The sequence below is a fragment of the Falco punctatus genome, assembly GCF_963210335.1.
Source record: "Falco punctatus genome assembly, chromosome: 7".
In the NCBI taxonomy this organism is placed as follows: Eukaryota; Metazoa; Chordata; class Aves; order Falconiformes; family Falconidae; genus Falco; species Falco punctatus.
The window spans coordinates 42540961-42568526 of NC_137587.1; the positions used below are offsets into that span (position 1 = coordinate 42540961).

Here is a 27566-nt window from a genome sequence, read left to right on the forward strand (position 1 = left end):
CGCTCGAGCGCCGGACGATGTTCTCCAGGAAGGTGTTCTGCGGTGCCACCAGCCCTCTCTTGCCCCCCGGCATCCTGCAGCGCCGGGCTCGGGGGCCGGGGGTGCGCGGCAGCGGCGGCGGCGGCGGCGGCGGGGGGGGGCCGGCGGCGGCTGGTGCGCCCGGTGCCCGTGAGTCGCGCAGGGGCGGCCGCGGCCGCTCATGGTAGTGGCGCCCCCGCGGCGGCTGCAGCGCGGACTGGGGCCGCGCCGCGCACGGCACCGCCGAGCGCCGCCGCCCGCCCGCCCCCCCTGCGCCTGCGCGCCCGCCCCGCCGCGGAGCCGGGCGGCCCCGGGACGGGAAGCGGGAGCGGGGGCGGGGTGGCGCGGGGGGGGCGGGTGCAGCCCCGCGGGGGTCGCGCCCCGCGCCGTGGCCCGTCGAGCCGCGGCCCCTGGCAGGCCCCGAGCGGGGACCCCTGCGAAGTTTCGCCCTGGCCCCCTGCGCGGGGCACGCCGCCCCGCCGGCACTGCCACCTGCAGCGGGGTTTGGCGGCCGGCGCTCCCGCTGGGGGGCTGGGGGAGCGCAGCCGGCGGGGGCTCCGTGCTCGCGGGGGCGGGGGGCTGCAGTTTGCCCACAAACGATCACGGCGAAGTGCGAGGTAACGTGTCAAATGCCAGCCTCGCATGAAGCCCTCGGCCGTTTTTTTGGCGGATTCGTCGCTTTCCCCGCGAGAGCGGCTGCGGGGGGGGGCGGGCAGCAGGAGCCCACTTTGGGGCCGGAGCCCTCTTTTCCAGCATTTTGCTCAGGGCCCCAGCTCCACCGTGTTGCTCCTCTCCCGGAGCCCCGCAGGAACAGCTGAGCCGGTGCGGTGAGGCACCAGCCGCCTTTCCCCAGCCGGCCTTGCCATCGCTCGGACAGTGCCTGTTAAAGGTGTGGGCAGTGGAAGCCTGGAAGGAATTTCTCCACCTATTGCTTGAGCCTCTGCTCTTTTTGCATGCTGCTACAGACTAGAGAGGGCCGTAGAAGGAGAGAAGAGATGGCAAATGGCTGTTTGTTGCGGGCAGGAGTATGCCCTGCAGAGCATCTCCCAGTGCACTGTGCACTCCAGCTGTAGTTGGCACAAGCAGCAGTGCTTCTCCCAGACAACATTACTCCACCGTGGTAAAATCAAGTATTTCTTTTTTCCAGCCTGTTTTCAGCACCTCCTCCTTCCTGTGCTTAGGTCTTGGTCCAGCAAGTCACACTGAGGTCACCTGAACTCCTCTGCTTAAAGTTAAGCGCGTGTTTAAAATCTGTGCCACGCCAGGAGCTGTTACCAGAGCTGCTGTCAGCTCTTGCACCCAGGCAGCTGCTGTGGGGGAAAGACCCGGTTCTGCTTTCATTTAACCGCTGCAAATCAGGAGCAGCTCCATTGCCATCAGCTTGTGAATGCTGATAGAAAACTGGCTTGAGAGGTGAACCAGACCCTCTTTGTCAAACACTTACTTACTGGTTCCCCACCAGTAATCTTCAGGGCTTTCCTTAGAGTTGTGTGGTTTAAAAGATGTGCCTGCTGAGTGCAGGGAAATCCAGCTCCCAGTAACTGGCGGGTGGACAGCAACACCTTCGCTTCTTTCATGTGAGCAACAGCTGTGTAAAAATGTGTGTGCAAAGGCAAATACTGTGTGACTGATCTGTCTGGACAGTGTTGCCAGGACCTCTGTTCCCCAATTCCTTCTGTTCCACCCAGTTTGAATGCTACTCCTTTTCTGTCCTTGTTTTGTAACCCAGATTTGCCTACTTACCCCCGGCCCTCACTGCCCCATCTTTTGATTTACCTATCAAACCCCTTCTTGTTTACCCTTTCTACTTAACTTCTCCATTGTGGTGTGCCAGGCATGCCCTGCTTATGTCCTCAACTTCAGATCCCAGTATTAAGTTTTGCCGCTGTATTTCCAGTGGCACTAATTAAACAATAGGTTATGGAACAGGACAATTTCAAAAAACATATCTTTAAATGTCACAGATGTCTGATAGGGTAGAAAGGGCAGGACATGTTGTGGGATGCTTGCCTGTACATCAAGGTAGCAAAAAAACTCCAGAGGACACCACTTTTTTTCCCTGAAATGCTGGATGATGCTAAAGATAACCTTGAAAAGAAGAGTCTGATAAAGAAAGCAAACTGGGTGCTGCAAAGACTCTTGTCTTCGGTTGGGGATCTTCAAATTGTGCTTGGAAACAACTTCAAGCCACCATGCAGAAAGCTGTCAGGAGGGTTCGAGGTCATGTAAGTAGGAAAAAGGCAGCTAAGCAGTTTCCTTCCAGATCAAAAATACCCTAGTCTCAACCAGCTCTTTGTTCTTAAATGTGGCAGAAAATCCACTGTGGTTCAAAATGCATTATTTTGTTTTATCCCAGAACAGGTAAGTCAACACAGTTTGAGTTTTAGGGAATTAGTTGTTAAAACTTAAAAAAAAAGAAAAGAAAAATCTAAGCTAAATGTAACAACATTCCTGATGGAAGATCAGCAGATTCCTAGTCATTCTTTCTTCCCAGCTTTCAAACTTTATTTCTTTAAGCAAAGAACTAGCTTTCCTTCCCTAAAAGGATAAAGGGTAAAAAGGAATGAACACATTGCTGTAGCAGGGTAAAAAGGTAATCATGATCCTTTCCTCTGCTGCTTCACCGTTTCTTTTCTTCTGAGATTTGAAACTCCTGCTCAGGGTGATTTACCTCTTTACTGGTATTTCTATGAAAGGCACAACACCCCGTGTCCGCTGAGCGGTGGGCAAGCACTGACTCCCACAGCAAGTGGAGACAGCGCGTGCGTGCTATGAAGTCCGTCTGCATCTGGTGAAGAGCTGACCCTCTGAATCGAAACTTACAGAAGAGGATTATTTTACCTCAGGGACTATTAAAATTTTCAGAAATGGTTCTTACCCGCAGCACAGAACTTTACATGTGTCTTCTGTGAATTTATGAATTGAAGAATTGTCACCTGGGATTCAGGGGGCTCCTAGAAGAGCAGGGAGGCATAGGCCAGCGTAAACGGGTCTGGCACTGATCCACCCCAGTGGCCTGAGTCATTAAAACATCTGAGCTGCTGAACAGATTCACAACATTGCCTTTGCTTTCAGTATTTGTATGTAATAGGGCGAGTCAGGTTCCCTGGGACCACCTTGGCACCCAGGACACACACACAGAGGTCTAAAACCACTGTGAACAGAACTGAGTGATGGGATAGGCTTGGCAAGGCTCAGAGCTGTTTTCTAAGCCAGGTGCACACAGAAGTTTTCCCATTCTAAAAATCAAAACCAAATGACCACAAGCTTTGGTTATAGACAACATGATTTGTATAAACTGGTCTATGAATTCCAAAACCAGCAATGTTTGATTTCCAATGGATTTGTGTCTCATGAGTTACTGAAACATGTTGCTGAAACAAGGGCTCAGGTGGGAAACAGATAACAGAGGGAGATGTTTGAAGCAAGCAGGAAAAGCAGGTAGACTTCACTCCTTAAAATGCAGAGAATCTGCACAGAAGAATATAACAAAAAAGACTTGTCTGGTATCTATGAGGGATAAAAAAGACGTGTCTGGTACCAATGAGGCATGAGGTCCTTAATAAAACTTTCTCCATGGTTAAAGTACACCTGTTGTCAGAAACTGGAGTGAGACAAAAGTGAGCTCATGCTGCCCCTTTCTTCTCTGCAGGGAGGACTATAAGGTCAATTCTCTTTTACTGGCTCCAAAACACCACCCAAGAAGCGTGTGTGGGACTCATCAGAAATCTGCAAGTGTCTGTGAGCCCACTGACCCTTTCACCATGCAGGTGAAATCTGAGTTTGAAGGTTGCTGAAGGGATGCCATCAGATCAGCTTATACATGTGACAGTGTTTCTTCATCTTGTTTGGGCAGTAGCCTTCAGAAAGGAGGAAATACCTCTGGTCATAGCAACAGCTAGTGATGGCAAGAAAGAATACTTAGGAGAAAAAAATAAGTGGAGAGAGGGAATAAATTACCATTTCTTTCCTATTTTTTTGTCTTTTGCTCCCCCCCCCCCCTTAGAGATTTGAAAAAGCGGTTTGACAGGCATCAAATCAATAAAAAATTAACAGAACTTGTTGCTTTTGGTATAAAAATTGATGGAAAATATTGATGAAATGAATAGATGATATTGACGAAAATATTGATAAAAAAAGAGACAAAGTACTTGCTAGCATCTGGTTTGGCACCAATGAGAATTCTTCATTCTCTGTTGAGTTGTGCCTGTCTGGACAACTAGACATGGAGGTTGTGGATCTCCTGTCCCTTAGTCCCTTTGGCAGTTCATAGCAAAGGGATGCAGAACTTACATGAGGCAACAGCATTCAGAGAGGGTTGGATAGCTGCGTCAAGCACACAGGAATTAGGAAGAATTAAGGTTTTCTGTGTATCGTGTGCCTAGGATGCATTCAGGGTGGTGCTCAGTGAATGGGAAATGGCTACGTCTTTCCCCTTTATACTTCTCATTCAACATGGCCCTGTGCCATCTTCCTGGGACACCAGCCAACCTCTGCTCAAGTATGGCACCATTCATTTCTTCCTGATGCATATCACTAATCTGCTGGTGCTTTGTAGGCATCAGTGAACGTCTTCTACATCATACCTTGTCGTACAGGGATCAGGCAGGAAATTGGGGCACAGTGAGATTAAGGTCAAAGTCATCTGGTAAGTCATAGTGTCCAACTTGAGACATCCAAGATCCTACGGCAGAGGAGTCCCACTTTAGCAGAAGATTCCGTGTTCATTGCCTGGTGACTTCAGAGTTGTGAGAGCAAAGCATTTCTCCAGATCTCAACCTGTGTATTTCCCATGAGCTTATGAAAAAAATAGGAAGAACGGGCACTGGGAGACAGTAGGTTTGAGTGACTTGCACGGCTTCATGGAAGAGCCCTGTAATAGATTTAACAATTCCAGGTCTTGTTTGCTTTTAACATGAGACTTTTTATAAACCTTGCCTTATTGCTTCGTTTTCTTTTAACAAACACACCAAAGGAATTGCAGACCAAAGCTGCACAGAAGTTGGAAGCCAATGGAGGAGATATATATGCACAGACACATATGAAATATTGTAGGGGACGTAACTGAAGGCTGTGTTGCAATGAATAGACACAAGGACAGAAGGAACTCAACCATCATATAGGTGTTGCCTCGCTTTGGAGTGCTTGGAGACCCCAGTTTTGCTTTTCCACTGGCTCTTCTTGAGTCACAATCTGACACTTAGGGAAAGAAGCCTTTAAAATAGTACCATTTTATTAACATTGTGTTTTGTATTCCCTCACCTGCAAAGTCTGTGCTTCAGTTATCATCAGTCCAGCTGTGCGGTCACAGGGAGCCATTAAACCTTCTGAAATGACCTAAAATAACACCTCAAATTTAACAGCATCGAAACTTTCAAAGTCCATTATAACAGCACCAGGCAGGTGCTGCAAGGCCCAGACCAAGACTACTATGGACTTTCTCCCTGGAAAGAAGGGAAATTCCTTTTTTTCAAGGATAGAGTTCATATTTCTAATCCTGCAAGGAGACCATCACAGGTGCTGCAGCCCATTGATGGGCAGAGAAACGTACCGTAAGAGGCGTGAAAGTTTCCATGTCTTCGAAACTTTCAAGAGAGAAGAGGCGGGAACATCAAACTCCTACTTGGAAAGGAGAACAGGAAAGAGTCCTTTGAGTTAACCTAAAGTACCACAGGATGGCAGCTTACAGATGCCCAAGAAGCAGCGTTTGGGGCAGGGGTAGATGAGGCACAGTCACAGCAGGCAGTGGTGTAAATGGTTGATGTTCAGTAGGCCAAAAGGGGATGTGGAATAAGGGGAGGAACCTTTATTCCTTCACCTTATGCTATAAGGACAGCAAATGTCAGTGCTGAGGTTAATCACCGAGTGCTCTAATGAGTCTGTGGCAACTTCCCCTTACAGAGTTTCTTCCTGAGAAATAAAGTGATAGCAACCAATAATGTAGTGTCGGAATTTACAGAGATAAGTCACCAGATTAAATACAGAAAGCCAAGAAAAACAGACTGATATCCTTCTCCTCTTGCACGTTTTTTTCTTTTTTTTTAAGGGGAAAATATTTCTGCCCACAAACAGGTAATGCCTGAAATAACAACCATGTGAAGATGGGATTACAGAGTATTCTCATGCTTCAAAATCATACTCTTGGGGTTATTTTTGCCAATAGCTGAATCATCACAGAAAAGATTCAGAACAGGAAACAATCCACGGTTATATCTTAGAAGAAGTGTTTTGCATTTAAAGTAGTGTCCAGCTCAAAACACCTCACAGAAGCATCTTCTGTTTTTCTTGGCCTTTTTGACTAATCCTAAAGTCTTTATAGCAAAAAAAAAATAATAATAATCCTTGCAGGCATGCTCTGAGAAAATCCGTAACAGAGGCCACATGGGCTCACAGGTCCTTCCCAGACCCACTTTACAATACAGAAAAACTGCTTTTGACTGCAGGGTGCAGCGCTTCTGGGGGTCTTTGGACTACTTGAACCAGAATCCTTGACACCACAGGGGCAGGGAACTGAGAAATAAATGGTACCCTAAAAGCAGAAAGGGATATTTTTTCAGGCAGCCGTGGACTAGAGTCTGGATTAAGACTAACAGGGGCCCCGAACAGTATGATATCCCCCCTTGTACCCCCACAGGTCTCAATCCTATCAGTGGTAATATGAATTTAATAGCTGCAAATAACCCCTACTGTTCTTTTCCAGCCGTGGTCACATGTAGGGGACAGGACAAAAGCAAGCACCCCACTGGAGGACGGAGCTATTTTCTGCACCGGAACTGTTTTTCAGGCTTCCTGCAGACTCAGAGACATGGATTGCTTCGTAGGCTGACCTGACCGTGTTTCCAGGGTCTCTGGGGGCTCCCAAGGGAAGAAACTTTTCTTTGTTAAAGAAGTGAAAGCTGAGAGTCTTTAACCCTATGAGTGGAGAAGCTGGGGCTCTAGGTCTGGCCTTGGCTTTTTTTTTTTTTTTTGGTTGAATCTTCTTTCCTTCCACACTTGACAGGCCGCACATGTGGAAAGCGGCCAGGAAAGCTGCACCGACAGGAGGGAGGATGGACCAGGCAGCTGTCAGTGGTGCTCGTGGCAAAGGCTGTGGCAGGCAGGACGGTTTGAGACAGACCATCACTTCATTGTCCTTCCCAGAAGTGTTATGAGTTACTGACACATCCAACACCTCTTCAGGACCCTTCTCGCTGTGAGAACCATGTTGGGTTATGGAGCCTCTTCTGAAACAAGCAGGAGCTACACAGAAAACCTTCTCCAGGTGTAGAGATCCACTGTGTTCACCACATTTTGCTGTTACAGGGATGCCTCTGAGAGCCCGAGGATTGTGCATCAAGTGCACTAGAAAAATCTCAAGACTATTTGACAGCTGAAGCACTGACATAAGTGGATGGCATTAACTTGTCCTGAAAATTATGTACAAAAACAGAAAAATGCCTTAAACACAGCATATGCTTCTAATGTAGGCAGTCTAAGTTAAGCATTTTATATGTTTGGGGTAAAAAGTTGTAACAACAGTGATGTGGTTAGCAACAAGGGTGTTTTTTTCAATTTTAAATCTACTTATATACACTTGTTCATAAAAAATATCTTTGAGAAGGAATTACAACACGGCTTAATTCAACTGATTATTTATTAATTTTTTTTTTAGAAATTATCATTAGAATTCACCAGGGGGCTAAATTTTGAGTTTAAATGAACTTGTTAGAACTTGTATTACTGGAAAGTCAGAATGTTTCAGCAACAAAGACATTGTGCCCATATGCATATATACCTACATGGTTCAGTTTGAGCTAAAGACAGGCAAAAAAATATTGTTCTATAGATAGCAAACTAAGGCAGAACATTTAGGCTAGGAAAAAAAAAAATCAGTGCAGAGCCCACAATCAGACTTAGATAGACTTAGATCCTTTTATTTATCAGCCTGACGTTTCATGCACCTGCCCCAAACTCCTTTTCAGACAGAGAAGGGTGACACCATGTGCATGTCTGCACTAGCCCTTGTGCGCATACTCTTTCTCTTCACAGAGACAGGTTTGACATGGAAACCCTAAGTTCAGTGTATGGTACAGCAAAACCAATTACCTATGGATCCATCACACGACAGAGGAACAGATCATTCATGCCATTCTGGAAAGCAGCTGACCTTGCCCCTTCCATACATGTTATCCTTCAAGTTATGTCTAACTGTAACAGGAAAAAAAGTAAATTACTTGTGAGTCCCTTTTCCTAAGCACTAAGGCAAAAGATCTGCAGGATAACCACACAGATTCCCCAGTAAACATCCAATTCAGTTAAATATTTTTGCACCAGTAAAATTTTCCACTGAGTCCAGTGCTCATGTGGCCTATGCACCGTTTAGCTGTCCAGGCTTTGGATGAGTGGTAGCTGGCTGCCCGCTTTTTCTTCTTTAGATTAATTCTGTGCAAGTTTTCGTATTGATTTTCACAGAAGCAGAAAGAAGTCCCTAAATTGGTATGCTTATAATAGCAACTCTTCAGAGAAGTTAAAAAACTTAGCATGGAATTGCCTCTTTTTAGTGCAGTTAATCTCAACCTATCATCTCACTGGCGATGTTTTCTCAAATTAAGTTTTATTAGGATTTGCTGCTGGCTCTGCAGAAAACATAACATAGACACAGAATCTGCTGACACACAAACCTTTCATAGCAAGTAACACGGCTGCTACTCCAGCACTTCTTTGGAAAGCAGTAATATCTTACATGACTAATTGATTAGCATGGAAAAGGTGACGTCCCTAATTTGCTGTTCTCTTGGATACACAGAAGAGCACAAGTCTTCACTAACGCAAGCAGGTCCAACAGATGAGATGCTGTTTAAAATGCAGTTCAGAATAAATTAAGTATTGAAGGACATTAAACTGCTTTATGAGAAGGATGGATGTGACAGGGCATAGACCAAACAACTTTCAAAAAATGTTTCTAGATGATCTGGTTGCTGCCCTTTAGACTACAAACATGCCAGGTAAGCAATGTGATGTAAAACGTGCTTTTGTTTTCATAGTGGGCGGCCAGTCTGAAGCCTACAGGCCTTGTACTGCCTGCAGCGCCTTTGGGCTATGGAAGAAGTCCTAAGAGCTGGTGTCCCTCAGAATCAAATCACTGCAGCTGGAGCAACTACAGGGTCCCTCTTGGACCAGGACACACAGCCCAGCAGTCAGGAGAGCAGAGCTAACACCACTCAGGGACTGAAACTTCAGCTGCTATCATGCTCTAAGCATTCCTCCAGACCTTCTTACTGCTCTGGAAAAACACACAAGAGTGACAAAAGATCTGCACCACAGGTACCACAACTGCTTCTGAGTCTGACACAAAATGGGACATTGAGACCAACACATACATATATAAACACAAGGAACTGCTCCTGGGTTTGGACAAAAGTAAGGCAAAGCTGCCTTTGGAAGAAGTATGCAAGCACCCAAGTGGGATTTAGTTTTGTTACTTGGCCCCTGGGCTCAAGACAGACCCATATATTAGCTCTCCACGATCCAGGCTTTGGAAATCCTGACCAAGAACTTTAAAACACAATAGTGTGCACCCACAGCAAGCTTTCAGGCTTTGAAGTTTTACGGAAAAGTTTCACTCTAGCACCATCCACTCATTGATGTGGGTAGGAGGCTGCAGGAGATGAGCAATGCAAACTACAGGAAATGTATCCTGGAAGGGCAAAAATAAAACTTAATCCCTGGCTGTTAAGTTGTTTACTACTACATGAATCCAAAAAACAGGTGGCAGGGAATGGGAAGAGAGGTGAGGGAAGAGATGAATAGGTGAGTGTTCTTTCTATTGCTGAATCTGATCCAGCCTTCTCCCTGGCTCATAACTCCCCTTTTTCAAATTACAAGCTGCTCCTGTGTTGAAGGCTTGAATGGGAAGTTCACCTCTGAGCATTTGGACTTTTAGCTGGAGAAAATCACAGTTAACATTAAGAAGATAGATACATGCAGACATAGGAACAGATTTCAAGAGGAAGCTATTGTAGCAATTACCTTTTAGTAAGTCACACTTTGACATCTTGAAGAGTCATTTACCGATGCAGGCAAACCTACCACCTGATCGAAGCGGTTAGAACTAAGCTGCTGCTTAGAGTGCGTTGGAGGGAGCCTGGGCTGTGCTTCTCGTGCAGACAGGGCTCTCCAAGGAGCTGTGGGTGCACCTGGGCTCTGCCATGTCTCCCACAACCTGCTTAATAACGCAGAGGTGTCTGTTAGGATCCAACACACAAACTGGGCAACAGGTGGAGGTCAGAAAGGCCAGGCATCAGCAAACTGGAGGCACAAGCATTTGTACCCTCCTTGTGGTTTCCTCCAGCCAACAAGGCTGAGAAGTGCTCTGTAACCCCCGCTTGACCCATACTCACATGCAGGGAACCCAAATGAAGCGAAGTTCTGCCCCAGAAGAGAGTGGTGGGAGAGCGGTGCAGCCCCTGCTCTGGAGCTCAGTAGGACCAGTACATCAGAGCACCCAGGCGTTCAAGAAACGCCACCACTAGACACTTCCAACAGAGAAGTTTGGGGTCAGGCACCCCGAGGAAGACACCGACTGAATGCATTTAGTATTCGGATGAATGTTTGGGAAGCACGCAACCCTCCTTGCTTCAGGCACCACCTGAAGAGGCCTACCGAAAGCTATACCTTTCCTTATCATCTGTAGGTTTGCAAAGTTATATCCATTTTTCTCAGGCAAACATTGTGCTTTATTTTATAAACTCTGCAGCATACTGCTACAGGACTGGCTGTTTGCAGCTGTATCCCTTTCACACCTTCATCCTTGCTAGATAAAAACGAACCAGACTCCTCTTGCCTTTTTTTATGACAGGGATATGAAGAGGGCTCAGGGGAAGGGAGATACTGTGTGCCACTGATCCAATTAGAATTTCTCTACCGTGACTGTGGGGGACCATGAATTGCTCACAGCATCCCAGATGCGCTGGCAGGCAAAAGCTCTGCAACTGCTAGAGACTGCTCATTTGTTTACTTCATTTCAAAATCGTAACTGTTACTTTACTTTGGAAGGAATTTAAGTTAGTAGGTTATGTAAACCCCACTTTAACATAGGGCAGGTAATTAAATCAACTTACTGAAACTTAGATCGTCTGCACATTTTAGCCAACAATTTGTTTTGACGTTGCTTTATGAAAGCAGTTCTCCCCAGCTGTATCACCTAATTATTTAACATCTACTTCCTTAAACTATTTCCATATTTCCCAATGCAGCTCAAATTAACTATAGCTTGTAGAAATCACCTAAAACAGTTTTCCAGCTGCTGGGGTGTGACAGGAGCACAGAGCAGGCTACAGTTTTCCAACTTCATGTGTGAAGAAAAAAAAGTTTCTTCGACAGTCAGTGCTATAAATATAAAAAACCACATCTCCTTCCGAATGTGTACACGAACAATTCCACATACAGGAGTATGTGTGTGGTTGTAGCCATAATAATTATCTCTGTAATAAATATTACTTTCATTTTTGAAGACCACAATTTGCGTTTGCACTGTAACTCCTCACTAAGGTCCTTTGCATTCAGTAATCAAATAACTCAGGGCAAGGTTTCCTCCATAATGAAGAGCAGCAGTTGACTGTGTGCTGCTGAATCTAATTTCCATCAGAAAGATGTAATTGCAGCCTTACTTTAATTTCTGGTTAGAAAACCAGAAATCATCAATACAAGCGAATTTGCACCAGAAAATATTTTTCAAGTGCTTTTTGAGCTACAGATCATACAAAAATCGTCTGGTTCTTAATTACATCAATCTCACTTATCTTCATCTCGAAATAGAGACAAGCTATACCAACAGAACAGGCTTATACAGTTACTAAATGTTCTGGAAAAAAACAGAATCCTCTATCTTTTGTAGGATACAGGATTCCCATCCTGCTGTTTTCAATCAAAGAACTTAAAGAGATTTTTCTCTGCTAGGAGTAGAAACACACATTTTTAAAGCATAAACCTAATGCCCCCTGTTGGTTACATATAGCTAAAAACCCAGCCTATGCACGTAGAGATTCCTCCGTCCCCCACTGCTAACAAAAACATTGTACAGAACGTTTAAGATTTTACACAGGCACAGAGATCATGGTCTAGATTCACCTGGATGCATTTCTTACCTCCTCCACAGGCGAAGAGCCACATCCTGGTACACATGATGCTTCTGTATCTAATCACAGGATTAACGTGATGTAACAACCTGTCCTGCAGGCTCAAACATAGCGATCAGCAGCCACAGCCTAGGGCCTCTGTGTTACCTGTTAGGAATAACCCAAAATGCTAATTGTGCATCAGGTGTTTAAAACAAAAACTACTTGAGGTTTTTAGCTTCTCCACGACACATGCTGGTAGTTTCTGAGAAGACACCCAAACCGAAAACTTACCCAGCTGCAGCTGGTTAAGTTTTCTGTAATTGTTTTATTCTAAATTGGGAATTGTCCTTTATTAAAACAAACAAACCAAAACCAAAACCTAAGAACAAGTAAAAAAAATACCTAAAATGAAATGAAGCTTTTTCACCAAAAATTTCTTTGGCCAACAGCACTTTTTGTGTTGACCGAAGTTTGTTACCTGGCTCTGGACCGCAGAGGACACTAAGAGACCCCTGCTACCTGCAGTCTCAGGAGCAGTGACAGAGCCAGTAACTTCAGAGGTGAGACTCACTTTTGCAAGTGGCACGAGGTTGCTTGTACTCATCTCTTGTTGTGCCTTCATCTTTCAGCAAGGATTTCTGCCAGCTGCCCCCAGAGGAGGGTGCCTCCACAGCTGGCTGAGCATCTGTCTGCTGAGAAAGACACCACTCAGCATGGAAGTGACAAATAGCTCAGACTTACAAAGCAGAGCAAAATGCAAAGGCCATTCCCTTGTCTTGACCTGGAAATAGCAGCAGAATTGGAGACACGCAGCAGGAACTACCATCCTCTCGCATTTTGCTGCAAATGCTGCCATTAGTTACATTTGTGAGGAGTGCCGTGCCATCTCCTCTTCTTTGCGGTCCGTGATGCTACAGTCTCCAGGTTCATCAGAAAGAAAGCCCAGAGGTGGGCACCAACAAATGCCAGCCTGACCCTGGAAACCCACCTGGCCTGCCATACAGATGGCTGAGCTGCCCAGCGCTAAGTGACTGTCAGCGTTCTGCTGTGAAACCACAGCGCAGCCAGGAGCGGGAGGCGTAAACCCCATGTCAATCCCTTACCTGAGCTCCCGGCACAGCTGCCTCTCGTCGGGGAATAGCCTCGCCTCTGCCTGCAGGTTAAAAGCATGCCAGCAATACCAGGATTAGGACTGAGAGGGGCAAAATGATGTATTTATGAAATGACAGAACACTGAAATGCAGGGGAACACCAGGAGACATTCTGAGACCGCTGGTAGCCCAGAGATGCCCATCATCAAGCAAACGTGGTAGGGCCTTGGGTGCTGTCTTCACCCTTTCCGAAAAAATGGAAAGCAATCATATAGCCAAGCAAAACCCATCTTCCTCAGCCACATCACCCCCAGCCAAGCCCAGCTGGTCCTGCTCAAAGGGCAACAGAGCTGTTTCCTGCTGCTTGCCTTAGCCCCCCACTCTGGCTAGCAGAGCTACGCTGCCTGTGCTGGGAACAGCTTTTCTCAAGCCACTTGGTTCAGCCCTGCCAGGCTGTAAGTGGCACCCACCCACAGAAGGTCCCTGTGGTGCTGAGACCCCTGGGTGCTCAGAACAGGTGCCCGTAAGCCCCCCAAGTGCCACCCAGCCCCTCGGTGCCCTGCAGGGTACTGAGAGGCACCTGAGACCAGGGGCACCAAAACTCTTCCTGACTGTGAAAGGTCCCTGGGGCTGGGCCTCTCTGTGTGACCACAGCAGCCATCGCCACAATGACATGGGGACACCCTCCCTGGGCATCAATCACCTCAGGAGCTCCACAGGCTCCAGCACCAGCCATGCTACAATGAGACACACACCTGCTGTAGCCCTGGCAAAACCAGCCCTAATTGTCCAATTTTTATTATTTGCACAACTGGCCCAGGAGGAGGGTGGGTTGATGCTCGTTCAATCACTTGGATCTCATCCTACCTAGAGCAGAGGGGCAGCTGGTGTAGGTTTCAACATTGCACCCTGATAGCAAAGCCTTGGAGTACTCACCTTCCAGTCAGCTGGGTCCTCTGCTGGGCTTGGCCAAAGCCAAATGTCATACACAAAGTCTCCCAATTCCTCATCTCTGGCATAGGTGACCTGTGCCAGAACTGAAAATGATAAAACATACAAGTTCCTTAATTGCAACAGTGCGTGGAGGGAGATGGCATGATTGAAATTATGGTGTAAGACATGAGCAATGCAGAACCAAGCTTTCAGCATTTCTGTGTTTCAAATCCAGCAAAGCCTCATCACTGAAACGATTTTGCAATATCCAGTTGTTCCTTCAACAAAAGAAAATGCAGTTTCCTCTCTACCCTTAATTTGAAAACATCCTACATTCAACAGTTTTTTGGATATTAAGGAAATATAAACCCTATCATTAATTAGCTAACAATATTCCTTTGCTGGTTTTGACATAAAAATATCTCTACTGAGCCACTCTTGATCCAACATTATTTGAATAGAATTAAAATGTTATTTCAGATTTTTTGATAGAGGTTTGGGGATCTACTTGCTTTTTCTACCCTCCTCCTTATGGTCATTTTAAAATAAATTCCAGAAATCTCATCAGCGATGGGAGAGAGGGGAGGCAGTGAGAAAACTATCTGGGTTTATCTGTAAAGTGTTTTGCATAATCCAGTCTGGCTTTATTCCATGCTGGGGAGCCTGTTTATCCTTCTATGTAGTCCCTCATCACCCCTAAGACCGTGAAGATAAGAAGAACAAAGCTTTTAAAATAATGCAGTGTCATATCTCTGAAAGGTTCCTGTAAAACTGCCTTTGAGGCTGGAGGGAGGGAAGGAGAAATCGACTGAACAAAAGCTTTAAAGAAACACCTGATACGCTACAAATCTATGTAACTGCTCAATGAAACTGGAAGAAGAAGAGCAAAGAAATACCTGCAAAACAGCACTGCAAATAGCACGTGATGCAAGCAAGCGACAAAGAAACTCTTGCAGCCTTTAAGGACATAGAGCGAAATGCAGAATGCTCGGAGTTGGCTTGGCTTGCGCTCCGCTCGATTGGAATTTCAAGCTCTGATGTACAAAAAGCTTTGTCTCACTGCAAAGTTTTGATGTCTGGCAGGACTGCCTGCCTGGATGCTTTTGCTTTGAAGCTGTCTAAAGCTTCCACTGTCATCACGGTTTCACATTAACATGTACATTCTACATTGCAGGACTTAGCAAATAGATTTCCAGCTGTCCCCCTCCCCATCCCTCTCCCCAGGTCACATTGTTTTCTTCAGGCTCCAAGTATATGCAGATTTAATGGAGAGATCTTTAAAAGTAATGCTTTCCCCTTAGAGAAGACAGTAAGTTGAAAGCCATTTGTTGTCTCCTGCTGGCAGATTTTTGCCAGCAAAACCAGAAAACATAATATAATCAGAATGATCTATGCTGTAAAGCAAAACCGTTTGCCTCTTCTAAACCATTCTTTTGTCCTGGTAACATCAAATCCTAACACTTCAGTGCTCCCCTGATTTCAGCTGCCTTCCAGTTGACTCCCAAGCCCAGCTGCACAAACTGAGCAGAAGACAGTGAATGCACATGGTGTTTAACATCACAGGCTCTGCTGCTTCCCCGAGTGCTGTGTCTCAGGCTCAGTGCTGGGTCCTGGCCCTCACCCAAGACTGGTGCTCCCTCCGCCAGGCTCCAACAGCTCCTGCATCCTCCTGGATCACAGAGTTTGCCTTTCCCTCCTTTTGCAGCTGTTTCTTTCCTTTGTCTCACACTCCTACTCATCCCACTCCCCTTCTGCTTTCCTCCTTTTCATGACCCAAACTCATGACCTCTTACCTCTTAAACAAACTCTTCTTGGTCTTCCACCTCCCTCTTCCAATGGTGGAACAGGTTCAGAATGGATAAACAATGGATTCAGAAAACAGCACTGCAATTGAAAGAACCACCAAACTTACCCAGGTGTGTGATGTTTTTCCAAAGAAACAAACACATTCCTGTCCTTCATGTTGTGGATAATGAGCAATCGCAATCAGAATCTAAGATGATCTTTACCCACCCCCCATTATAAGGAGATTTTAGGCAAAGCATGAGTAAGTACACTGGGATGATTCATGAGCTGGCATCATCTGACAGATCAGCAAGGAGCCACACCAGTGAGGAACACCTGTAAAGGAGACCAGAGCACTTCAGGTGCCGCACTAGCAGGTGTGTCTCCAGCTACTCCATTGCCTTGGCTTAGGAACCTGAATTCCACCTACTAATTGAAAAGCAAATAGCACACCTCTGCTTTTAATGAATAAGCTTTACTAATCCAAGCCTGTGTAGTCTGAATAGAGACCAAATGTAGAATTAGCTCCAATTCTTTTTATTCAAATCTTCTTCTGTTTTCTTTTACTCCACCCACTAATTTGTTTCTCAAATCCCGCAGCTCCAAGTCACCCTTATGTTCTGAAGCCCCTGTTGATAGTAATAACCCCAGAAACCCAGAACCTCTATAACAGCCCTTGGAGATAATGGTGAATAGCCACACTGCAGCATCCCATATCTGAGGGGGCTCCCAGTTTTTAAGTAGTTTGTTACAGCAGCTTCACAATCTGGATCTCTGCCACCTACTTTGCATGTCCCCTTGCCGTTCCTCCTCTTTTCCTCCCAGAGTCCAGAAAGCACTTCTTTGTAGCTGCCATGCTGTGCTAGGGTTTTGAATGTGATGCTCCCTCATTTTCCTTCCCCAGCTGCTGAGATGGGAGCAAGGTCTACTGATTTTATTTGCTGTTGAAAAAGGACCAGCTGCAAAATGTATTCTATGCTTCCTCAATCTCCCAACCCAACGGCAGACCTCCTCCACCACCAGCCTGTCTTTACATCTGCCTCTGCTTGCTCCCCCCATGCCTCCAGAAACTCATCTTCATCTTGTTTCTCTTACCTCTTCTCTAAGAAGACATCCCTACACCTCCTCTTCATTTTCCCAAATCCTTTCAGCCCTATAAATCCCCTCCCATGATCTAATCTCTCCCCAGCCCCTTCCCTGTCCTGCATACAGGCGCTCCACCTCATACACAGGACCAGAGCATCACCCCTTGTTTCCCTTCGGTGCTGCAAAGCAACTTCCACTCCCTGGCCCCAGCACTCACATGTAACCTGCCATCCCTTGGGGGGTGAAATGACACAACTGCTTGCAGCATTTACGTATATCCAGCAGCTTTTGGTAGAAATCATTTGAGCAGCTATGGTTTAGAACTTTCTGAGGTTTCTTAAACTGCTGCCCAGCTTTGATTAGCTTGTAGACCCCCTAGACTTTCTGTATTATTCCCTATTTCCTTGTTAACACAGCTTACTTACCGTTGTTGGCTTTTCACAGCTGCTTTGCATTGTGGAGACATTTTCACTAGGTTCACGGGGATATCTAAAGCTGTTCTCCTCGACTGGGAGGCCCCTGTGGGCAAGGGTGACACTGGTCTATGCTGATTTTCAATTTCCTCCAGTTTTCTTAGTTCAGAGCAGCTCAAATTGCAGATTTTAAGGAATTAATATGGCTCTGGAACTGAAGTATATATTGCCAGAACTTCAGCAAGCTCCAAGGCACATGATATCTTCCACATTCCCGCAGGACATCTCATGTTTCTCACTGTTTTCCCAAGCTCTGAGGGACCAGCGTGTCAAAGATGGCACGTGATTCTGCCTGAGCTGTCAGACCAGAGGCTGAGCACTCTTTCCTGTGCAATGGATCTCTTTAAAAGGATGTAGAAGACCTTAATAAATAATAGAAAAATTGGTAAACTTGTTTGGAGAGTGCTGGTGAAAAATAGGTGTAGCCTTATTTTACATCCTTCTCGGATTCCTCAAGCGGTTGTGCAGTTCAAACTAACTTAAAACATTTGTTAAGGCAACACGTCTTTTTCCATTTGTAGTTTTTGAAAGGTATTTTGATTAAATGGATTTTCACTTCTCAAACTTGAAACTTTGACTATAAAATTCAGAGAGGGAAAAAAAAAAAGAAAAAAAAAAAAAAGAAACAGAATGATGTATAGGTTTATTTAGCCGGCTGGGGTATTTTCCAGGAAGGCTAATGCAAGACAGCATGCAAATATGCAAATACACTACTCCAGTTCCATCAATGTGGACTGGGCTAATGCAAATAGCATCAGGTAAGGGTAAGAGCCTCTCAGTACAGTTAAACCACATTATTTAGCTGTCTGTGGAGAGATCTTTTCTTTCCTAACACATAGCTGGGTACATCTTTAGCCAAAGAAAACCACTACTGGAGCACCACGAGTGGAGCAGATGTGTTTTTTTTCTGACAGAGACTGTATCAAGGAGCTGGAGAAGCACTGACACATCTCCTCAGCTGAGGGTCACAACCTCTTGGGGGTCCACTGAGTATTTCTAATAGGAAATTGTCCAAGACTTTTGGACGTCATAGCCAGATGACCCCATGTAGGGGCTTTAGTGGTGCAGACTAATCCTTTAAACTTTCCACTGTACTGCTGCTACCACACACTTCTCCATGCTCACCTGGTCCGACCACTGTGCATGCCAGAATGACCTGTGAGACTGAGCAGAAGGATACAGGGTTGTTTCTGATTCCCTGGCAGCAGTGAGAAATGATAATTTGGGCAAGATGATTAATCAGATGCATGAAACTAACCCATTGTTTTTTCTGCCTTTGAGAGCAGCTCTGGCAAGGAATTTCATCAAAAGAAAGTCAAGCCACAAATGAGCTCATATGAGCAGAACCAGCCATAAACGGCTTACTGCCCTGGTTGTTATTTAATGAAATAAGTGAAGCAGTATTAAGTTTTTAAAGGGATTTTCATGACGTTTTATGACATGTCTTTTTAATTTTTAATGGTTACTTTCAAAATGTGAGTTTCCAGACTTACCTGGGGGGCGGGTGTACCTAACTGCATCACCTTTCCATTTTAATACTCCCTACTCTTTCTGTGTTTCACATGCAACCTTTGGCATGCAGATTACCATATCAACAAGCTTTTTTATTTTCTGTTGTGATGTGGAGCCAAAGTAGCTCCAAAAGTTAGGTGTGTTGCTGCTGAGAAACATGTTAGAAGCAACAAAGCTCATGTGTTTGCATGACATGGAATAAAAACATGAGGACAAAAACCTGAGATCCTACCTTAGATGTAAGACACGTTGTCCTGTTTCCAGCACTGGCCAAGAACAGGTGTGTGGGAAGGAATACAAGAACATAGCAGGCATATGAAGATATAGTCCCAGGTTACTCTCCAAAGCTGTGATATTTTGCAGATCAGGAGCTTCCTGAGCCAGAGGTGTTTTCTCTGCATTTAATATCTACAGGCAGGTTCTCCCCTGAGTTTGTCTAGCTGCTTTTTGAATACTGAGACAAATGTCTCAACCAAAAGTTTTGTTTGTGTGTAATAGCTGATCTGAGGGCAGCAACTGCCATCAAGACTGATTCTAAGAAAAAAAATAAACTATAATAAATCTTATTATTGATGCCCTTGGCTTCCGGGAAAACAGAACTAAAACAAACTGTGCCAAACAATAAACATTTCTCAAAGAGCTAACTCTTACACATATAAATAACAAGGTGTAAATAACAAGACCCTTTTCTATACCTTTTACTGGCAATTTCCAGTAAGAGTCCTTGAGCTTAATAGGAAAAAAAGAAAAAAAAAAAAAAAGAAACCAGAAAAAAAAACCCCACCACAAAACAACCTGGAAATTCTAATTGCAGAAAGTTTATTCTTTTTTTAGTTTCAACAAAAAAAAAGCATCTCATTTCAATCAGCACTACCAAGCTCTGTCTCAGGGAGTGAAAATATCCCATAGAAATGAAAGTTGTCGGAGATATGTCACTTCATGTTTCTTGATATTTCTTCACTGTTTGTGAAACACATTTTCCCAAAATAAGCAAAATTTGTGTGAATCCCCCAAAGCCATAACTGCTGACTCTGCTGGGACAGCCGCTGTACCACTGCAATGCAATGCAATGGCTGAGACCAGCTGGGCATCTGGCACGGCTGAGCCCTACACTTCTTACCTCAGCAATGCTGCTCAGCCCAAAGTTAATTTGCACATGAAAAGACCTCCTTCTAATTGTTTTCCCCTGCCAGAAACCATCTGATCAAGAGATCTCTATGGGCTGTATTTTCTTTTGGTCTGTATTTGACCACAGTAGCATATTTCTACAGGAACATCACTATGTTTTATAGATGTGCTGGTGCTGCCACAAGCTTTTCTCATTATTGCTTCCAAAAGCTTACGGTCGGAGCCAACCGCAGCTTTTCCTGTATGAGCGCTCACGGCTAGACACAGACAGACATCGCTGGACGGTATGGGATACATCATTTCCAATCTGTGCATTGTTTACTTTTGCGAATGCAGGACTTCTGAGGGGATAAACAACTGATTTCCCCCTTTTGCAGCTGTACCGCTCCAAGCCTTTGCACAGATGCATCCTTTATATCTTGTTTCAAATGAATTAGCAAACCTTGAATGGAAACGATGCTTTTGGCATCTCTAAAACATAATGAAATATTTCTCCTATAGACATGTGGCTTTCTGATGACTTTAAAGATTGTTGCGGTTTACTCTTTGATAACATACACAGTGCAGACATAAACTCAAGGTAAGAGTTTTCATATCAGTTCCACAAAAGGAAAGAGGCCACCCAGAAGGGCCAGCTGAGCCTTGGACCCTTGGGAGAACAGAAGTAAGCCTTTTCATATTCTATTCTATTCTATCTTAATACAGGAAGAATTATAGACTCAACTTTTACCCTCAGGTCCTGGAACTTCTGTTAAAGGATCAAGCCAGTACCTATCATTTCAATGAGACTCTACTTCATATTATGATAATGTTATGTTCTTATTCAATGCTTTCTTTAAATTCTCTATTGTGTTAGTTGAGCTGTCATAATTTGGAAGACATTAGGTTATTGGTTCTGCTTTTGAAGCAAGACACATTGACAAATTAGTTTATTATGCTATAGACTGTCTGTTCTCCACTGACTGCTGCTGCCTTTGCTGCACGACCCCTCCTGCAGGACCTGTGCCACATGATTTTGGCAAGCAGGAGTTGCCATCAGTTTTCCACAGCCTTAGAATTAACTTTTTTTATTTTCATCTTGGTTGTCTTTTGATGCCTTTGAGTTTCTGAACGACCCCTGCAAACCGAGATGCAATCAGATGGAGAGCACCCTCCAAAATTTCATCAGGCCATTTGTGCAACTGACTGCTTGAAGCAGGGCTGAAGTAAGTACATTCCCCAACAGGTTAAACACTCATTTTTTTGTAAGATCCTATCACTACTTCTGTGTGTGATCCTGAGCCCCATAAAGGTCATCTGTGACATCACAGAAGGCTGATTGTCCAGCTCCCTTCCTTCAGCGAAGTTCTCACTGGTGGACACATTTCAGCCTCTCTACCTGGCAGCAGTAGGAAAGAGACAGCACACAGCATGGAAAGACAATGAACTCCACTTGTAAGGATGGCAGAATGGCTTGTCCTCCCTACCAGCTCCCATTACTTGTTCAGCAGTAAAATGTTTAAATCCTTTTTAAGAAGTAAGTCTTGACTAGATGAAAGGATTGTCAACACCACCCAGAGTGGGGACAGCTTCTCAAACTGTGTTATGGTTCATCGGTACAGTCTCCTTGGAAACTTTTCCATCACATGCGGGGGTGTTGTTCCACCGAAAAATCCTTCTTTTTCCATGTCTGTCCTGTCTATGGCAGGCAACCTTCCTGCATGTTCCCCTACAGCCTTCAGTCCACCCCAGAGGGATGAGGAGTCAGCAGGACAACATCTGGTACTTTGCAGGTTCAGTGGATAATACTTGACCTCAGGCTCCCCCAGGGCTCACAGCTGAGGAAGACCTTGGGGATGTGGCCAATGTCCCATTAGAGCATTTTCCAAGGTCAGGGAGGCCAGAAATAGTGACCACCACTAGCTACGGCATGGAAACCTGCTCCAGACTTCAGTAGACAGGAGACCCAGAAATGGTGGAATTCAGCTATTTTCAGCCAATTTGGTGCTGTTCTCCAAAACAATCCTCCGATTTTTGACTGTGAAATGTATCTACCACAAACCCCCACCTAAGCACCCAAATTAGGGAATAAGTTACACCACTTGCCTAATTAGTATATGTAACCCAACTATGAGACAGAGCGTACTCACCACTGCGACTGAAGAGATTAGTTTTGCAAACTTTACCCATACAGACATAACTCTATTTCAGGATATTTGAAAACAGCCATGGGAAAAAGATAAGCAGCCATATGTTCCAGGATAGGAAAAAACTCCCACATTTCAGCCAAACGGCCTGTTGGGCACAGAGTATTGCACCTCATCATCTTCCAAAGATAAGGTTTAAGTTTTCCCACAACAACCACAATGGAGCAGTTGTACACAGATCCTCAGTTGGTGTAAGACAATGTGATCTCCAATAACTCTGTTTATGTTCATGGAGGATTTGGCCCAAGGTATTAAAATATTTACTGCAGAGAGACTCACAGATCTGCTATAATTACGTTTTATCTACTGATCAAACCTCTAACTGTTCCTAGTGCTTTAATTACTAAACTTGGATTTCTTCCAGGAGGAGATAAACACCAGTAGACAGATGGGCCAAAAAAAAAAAAAAAAAAAAAAAAAAAAAAGAATAATTTAACATTTCCCTGGAGAAACAACAGAGAAGAAATCATTTAACAATTACCAGAATTACGCAAAGATTGAGATGTTCAGTAGTCATTGCTCACAAACAAAATCAGATGCACCAGAAAATGACAAGAGCCATGTCACACCCCCATGCACCCAGCTGGTCCCTGGTGCCTGCTCACCAAAGTTCCTCTCACCCAGCACCTAATAACCCTTTTTACTGGACTTTTGACACTCTTACATGGATTGTTTAAAGGCCTGGTACAACACACCAGTGTGAAATTTTTGTTGTTATTCCACCTGAGGTTTTACCTTCTGATCATCATGACTTTGGCTTTTAAAGTTTTTTGACCTGCTGGTTGCAGTTCTGCTACACTACGGGAGTTCACTGGTCTCCTTGCAATGATTCATTCCATTTTTCAGCTAGGGATGGAAATTAAACTAAAAGTAACGCACAGGTAATTCGTATTAATCAACACAACTTCCTAATACTACAAAGGGCCACAACGGGCTTTCCTGTAAAGTAACATCAGGAAGGCAAAAAGGCATCCAGGAATTTTGCAAAGCAGAATTCCCACTGAACCCTTCTTTCAGTGGCTAGGGTGTTTGGGGTCCGTGAACAAGAGCACCAGGAAATCTGTTGCAAGTCCTTTCCTGGACATGTATCACACACACGCCGTGGGCTGCCAGAGGAGAGCTTTCCATAAAGACCTCACGAGCATAGACTCAAAAAAAACCCAACCTAAACAAAACACTGCTCTGCTCATGCTTCCCCTACCCAACCAGGAGGCCAAAAGCACAATCTATACGCAGATGTCGGCTGGTTTCTTTGCTGTACTTCTGCAAGGTGCTCAGAGATGGGAAGGATGTGCCCAGCCTGCAGGCACTGTGCTGGCTGCTGTAAGCCATGAGGTATGGGACACAGGGCAGCTGGTGGCTCTCAGCTTGCTGCCCAGGGCCTGCACGTTAATTTTTAAGGGGTCACAAATAGCAGAAAGAGAGTAAGGCTGACACCAGAACATTTAAATGCATTTTCACTGAAAACCTATAGGAATCTGTATACGAAAAGGGCTGAAAAAAACTGTTTTTGAAAGGCAAGGTGAGAGTGTTCCCTGTCCCCATACCAACCCCCTGGAAAAAGCCTGAAGGAAGGAAGAGGAGGGTGTGTTGCTCTGTAGTCTCATCTTTTCTGCTCGCCTGCTCCCTGCTTCCCAGGGGAACTATCTATCCAAACTCGGCAAGCCAAAAGGAAGTTCAGCCTGATTCCTACCAAGACTCCAGGCACCAGCCAAGAACACAATGTACGTGTATAAAACAGGGACTGAGAGGGAAAAATCCCACTGCACAGTCATCAGTGGACAGGCGGTGTCAAGAGTTCAGTTCGACTGTATGAACTGGTTGTTAGCAGACCTGCCAAATAACGTGCAAGGCGATGATTTCACTGCTGAAGTGGTCATTCCTTTCACTGTAATTAACCAAACCTGGAAGCCGTCCCTGCACAGCACCCAAGCTTGCTTCTTCCTGGCTTCATTCAATCTCTCGTTTTGCTATTCCTGGTACACAGTATGAAACTGTAAATCACATTTCCTGGAATAGCAGAGGAAACTACATACCTTGCTCATCCTAAGTGACAAGGCAGACACAGTCTAAACACAGAGGTTTTGAAGATGTTGCATGTGAGGATGTTTTTGGTTGGTGGTTGGGTTGGTTTTTTTTTGGTAAATCAGACTTAACAGTCAAACCATCTGGAACTTTAAAATGAACACAAATTTCCCAGGTACATCATTACAGTTTTAAAAATATTCTTCTACATCAGACGCAAAGCAATTTATCTGCATTATTAGTCTTCATTAGCTGTATTGCTAAACCGCTCAGGAGCCTTAACTGTGAACAGCAACCACCAAGAGCAAGGAAGGCTCTGTACAAATAACACAGACAGCTATCTTTTGACCTGCTTTTGACATTTATAGAATTTGAGCCAAATTCATCCTAGGAACACCTCAAAAGCAGCCGGTGAAATAACACCCTAGGTCAGTTTAGTCCTCTTCTTCATATCTTCAGTTAATTCTCATTTTCTTAAATACATTTCCTGTTTCCCCTTTTAAATACATTCTGGCTCAGGCACCATTCTTTAGCATTTGAATACATCCTAGAATTTCCTTTTTTTTTTTTTTTTCCTTTTCAACATTCCCTCTTGGTCTTCACAGTGACACCATCTCTTTCCAAGGGAGCAAAAATGAAGCAAAGCCTTACAGCTTGCCGCCTGCCTTCAGAAGGTATCTAGTGGATTTCCACCCCCTAGCAAAAGAGAAGGCTTCAGCTTTCCCGTCCTTTGTAGGTTATTGTGGGGCTGTGCATTTCTATACCTCCTCAAAGCCAAAGAGAAATGTCCTTTTGGTTTCCTCAGCAGGTTCTCAGTTGTATCCCATATGAACCTTCCTGAGCCAGCAACCTGCCAGCCTGGGCAGTAGGTGGCCTGACCGCTCAGCCACCAACAGCCCTTAACTACAGATCTTTTTAAAAAACAGCTCTATGGGATAGGGCAAACCAACCAAATAACGAGGAGAATTCTTTTTTTCTTTTTTACCTTTTCCTCCTGTTCCTTTCGTTGTCTTAGGATCTGGGCGGACATTCTCTCCCAAGTAGGAAAGATCACAAATATTCCAGCTTTTCCAACACCCTCTTTCGTAAAGTGTAATTAGCTCAGTCTCTGATGTTTCTGGTAGTCAGTGTCAATTCATCATCTTCAAGTAACACTCCATGGCTGATTTCTGTTATTTATTAGATGTTTCATATTATCAGGGACAGATGCTTTCCTGAGTCCTTTTAGAAGTGTTGCACCACTACATCAGTGAGGTCAGGTACCAAAACAGAGGAGTCACTGCACCAAAGGCTGTCCAACACCTCCAGGGTATTCCTAGATTCCCAATCACGCCAGGGCCACCGTGGCAACATTGCTGTTATAGCCCACTTTTACCTCACTTTTATTTAGATATACTCTTAGGCTGCAAGACGTTGTTTCCTCAGTCAGGGCCATTTTACCAGTCACAAAAGAAAGGAGAAGAAAAAAAAAAAAGTAACTGTGTATGTCTTGTGAGATGTCTTTGCAGCAATGTTGTGTTAAAAGCTGAAACGTATCTTGCTACGATCACAGTCCTTCCTAACCCTGGGGACCCACACCGCTTCTCCATTACCATGGAACAACAGGACCTAAGAGTCCTGAAGCTGGTAACCCTGTTCCCACTAAAACCAGAGGATTAATTTGTCTGGGTTTACCCTTAGGTCGCTTCCCCAGGAATCAAGGTGTGTATATTTTGCAGCTGACCTCCAACCTTTTATTACACACCAGTATACTACTGATAGGTTTTTCCAAAGGACTTTCTTTTCTAAATACTTCTAGTGACCCTACAGTCATACCTTCCACTTTTAAGTACTTTTTACTACACAAAAACTACACAACTACACAACTGAGCTGAAGTCTTTCCTTTGAGCCTCCCCTATATTGTCTCTAACACGCTGCTGTTCATGATATCTGCAGACACCTGACTGAGAGCTCTCCGTCATGGAAAGATTTGGCAGCTGGGTTTTGTGACCATCACGTTTTTCTGTTGACTTCATTTCTGCTGACGTAATACTGAAGGAACAAAGAAGAGATCTGTACTAAATAATGTTTGGCTTAGGAGCATGAAGCAGCCGCTTTAGCATTAATAAAAAATAACTACTTGGAAATGCTTTTGTCTGTAGTATGGGAAAGCACTGCAGAAAGGCAGTGGGAAAAGAAAGCTACTTGCCATCAGCAAAGGTTACCAAAAACTCCTGGTGTGAAGGAGAGAAGACGATGACAGAATTAAAAGAGAGGTTTGATTTGGCAACCTTAGTCATCCCTCAACATTATTTTACACCCTTTAATGTCAGTTCAACACTTCCAACAATGTACGCAGGTGAGCTGGCCCAAAAAGCTCTGGAACATTCCTGCTGAAGGCTCTCAGGAGAGGAGCTCCATCTGGAGCTGTTGGTACCTACTTACACCTCGTGAAGTGCAAAGCAGAGGCAGCCCAGGGTGCACCGGTGGGGTGTGGAGGTGGTGCAGGGGGGCACAGAGCCAGGGGCGCCAGAGGCTGGGCAGGGCATGGACACAAGGGTCCATCTGAGGGTGTCCAAGGGGAGAGGACACAGGAGTTAGCCATCACAGGGGAGATGCTCAGTGCTTGGGAGGCAGATGGGTGAGAAGAGAGATGGGGCTTCAACTCACAGAAACCACCCCACATCCAGCAACCTCAGCACAACCTCAGCTCACCAGACCACTTTAAACCAGGTGGGGACCTGGCCTCAAATACTCTTCCACACATGACACAGGAGGGCGGATTTGCCAACAGCGATAAGGACATGACAGACACACACCATGCACAGCCTCTCCCAGGGCTATGCCAAAAAAGCAGCCTGTCTGTCATGCAAAACTGTGCTGCAACCCAACATGGAACAGCAAATTATCATGTTATAGTCTTCAAAGAATTAGTATGAAAGCAGGTAGCTCCTTTCTGTTTGCTACAGTAAATAAGAAAAAGGGAATCCAGGTTCTACTATGAAACAGAAGATTTATTCTGCAGTTGTTGTCTCTACTCAGATAAAACTGGTAATTAGAAATAACAATGACTTTTCCATTGCCACCTTCTCTGTGTAGGCAGTAGCCCAACACCCTGCAAAGTGTGCTGTATTTAACAATGCCAGTGGTTTTACTCTAAAAGCATGATCTCAAATTTAAAGGTTGATTAAATTTGCCCCCGCATTCCCAAATTCAGTCATTTCTTTGTTTCCTGTAGTGTATCAACTTGT

At 44.9% G+C, this 27566-nt stretch overlaps 1 protein-coding gene across 2 annotated transcripts in view; it reads right to left on the bottom strand.

Moving 5' to 3' along the window:
* The window catches only part of KCNH5 (potassium voltage-gated channel subfamily H member 5), a 210576-nt gene extending 183017 nt beyond the window's left edge, over nucleotides 1-27559 (bottom strand). The window contains exons 1-2 of one of the 2 annotated variants that reach the window (XM_080395853.1): nucleotides 12144-27559; nucleotides 1-10219 (exon numbers count right to left, since the gene is read on the bottom strand). In XM_080395853.1, coding sequence (XP_080251979.1) covers nucleotides 1-73 — 73 coding nt within the window. In that variant the 5' untranslated portion in view covers nucleotides 74-10219; nucleotides 12144-27559. The other variant, XM_080395852.1, reaches the window with a different exon arrangement.
* Nucleotides 27560-27566: the final 7 nt, after the last annotated feature.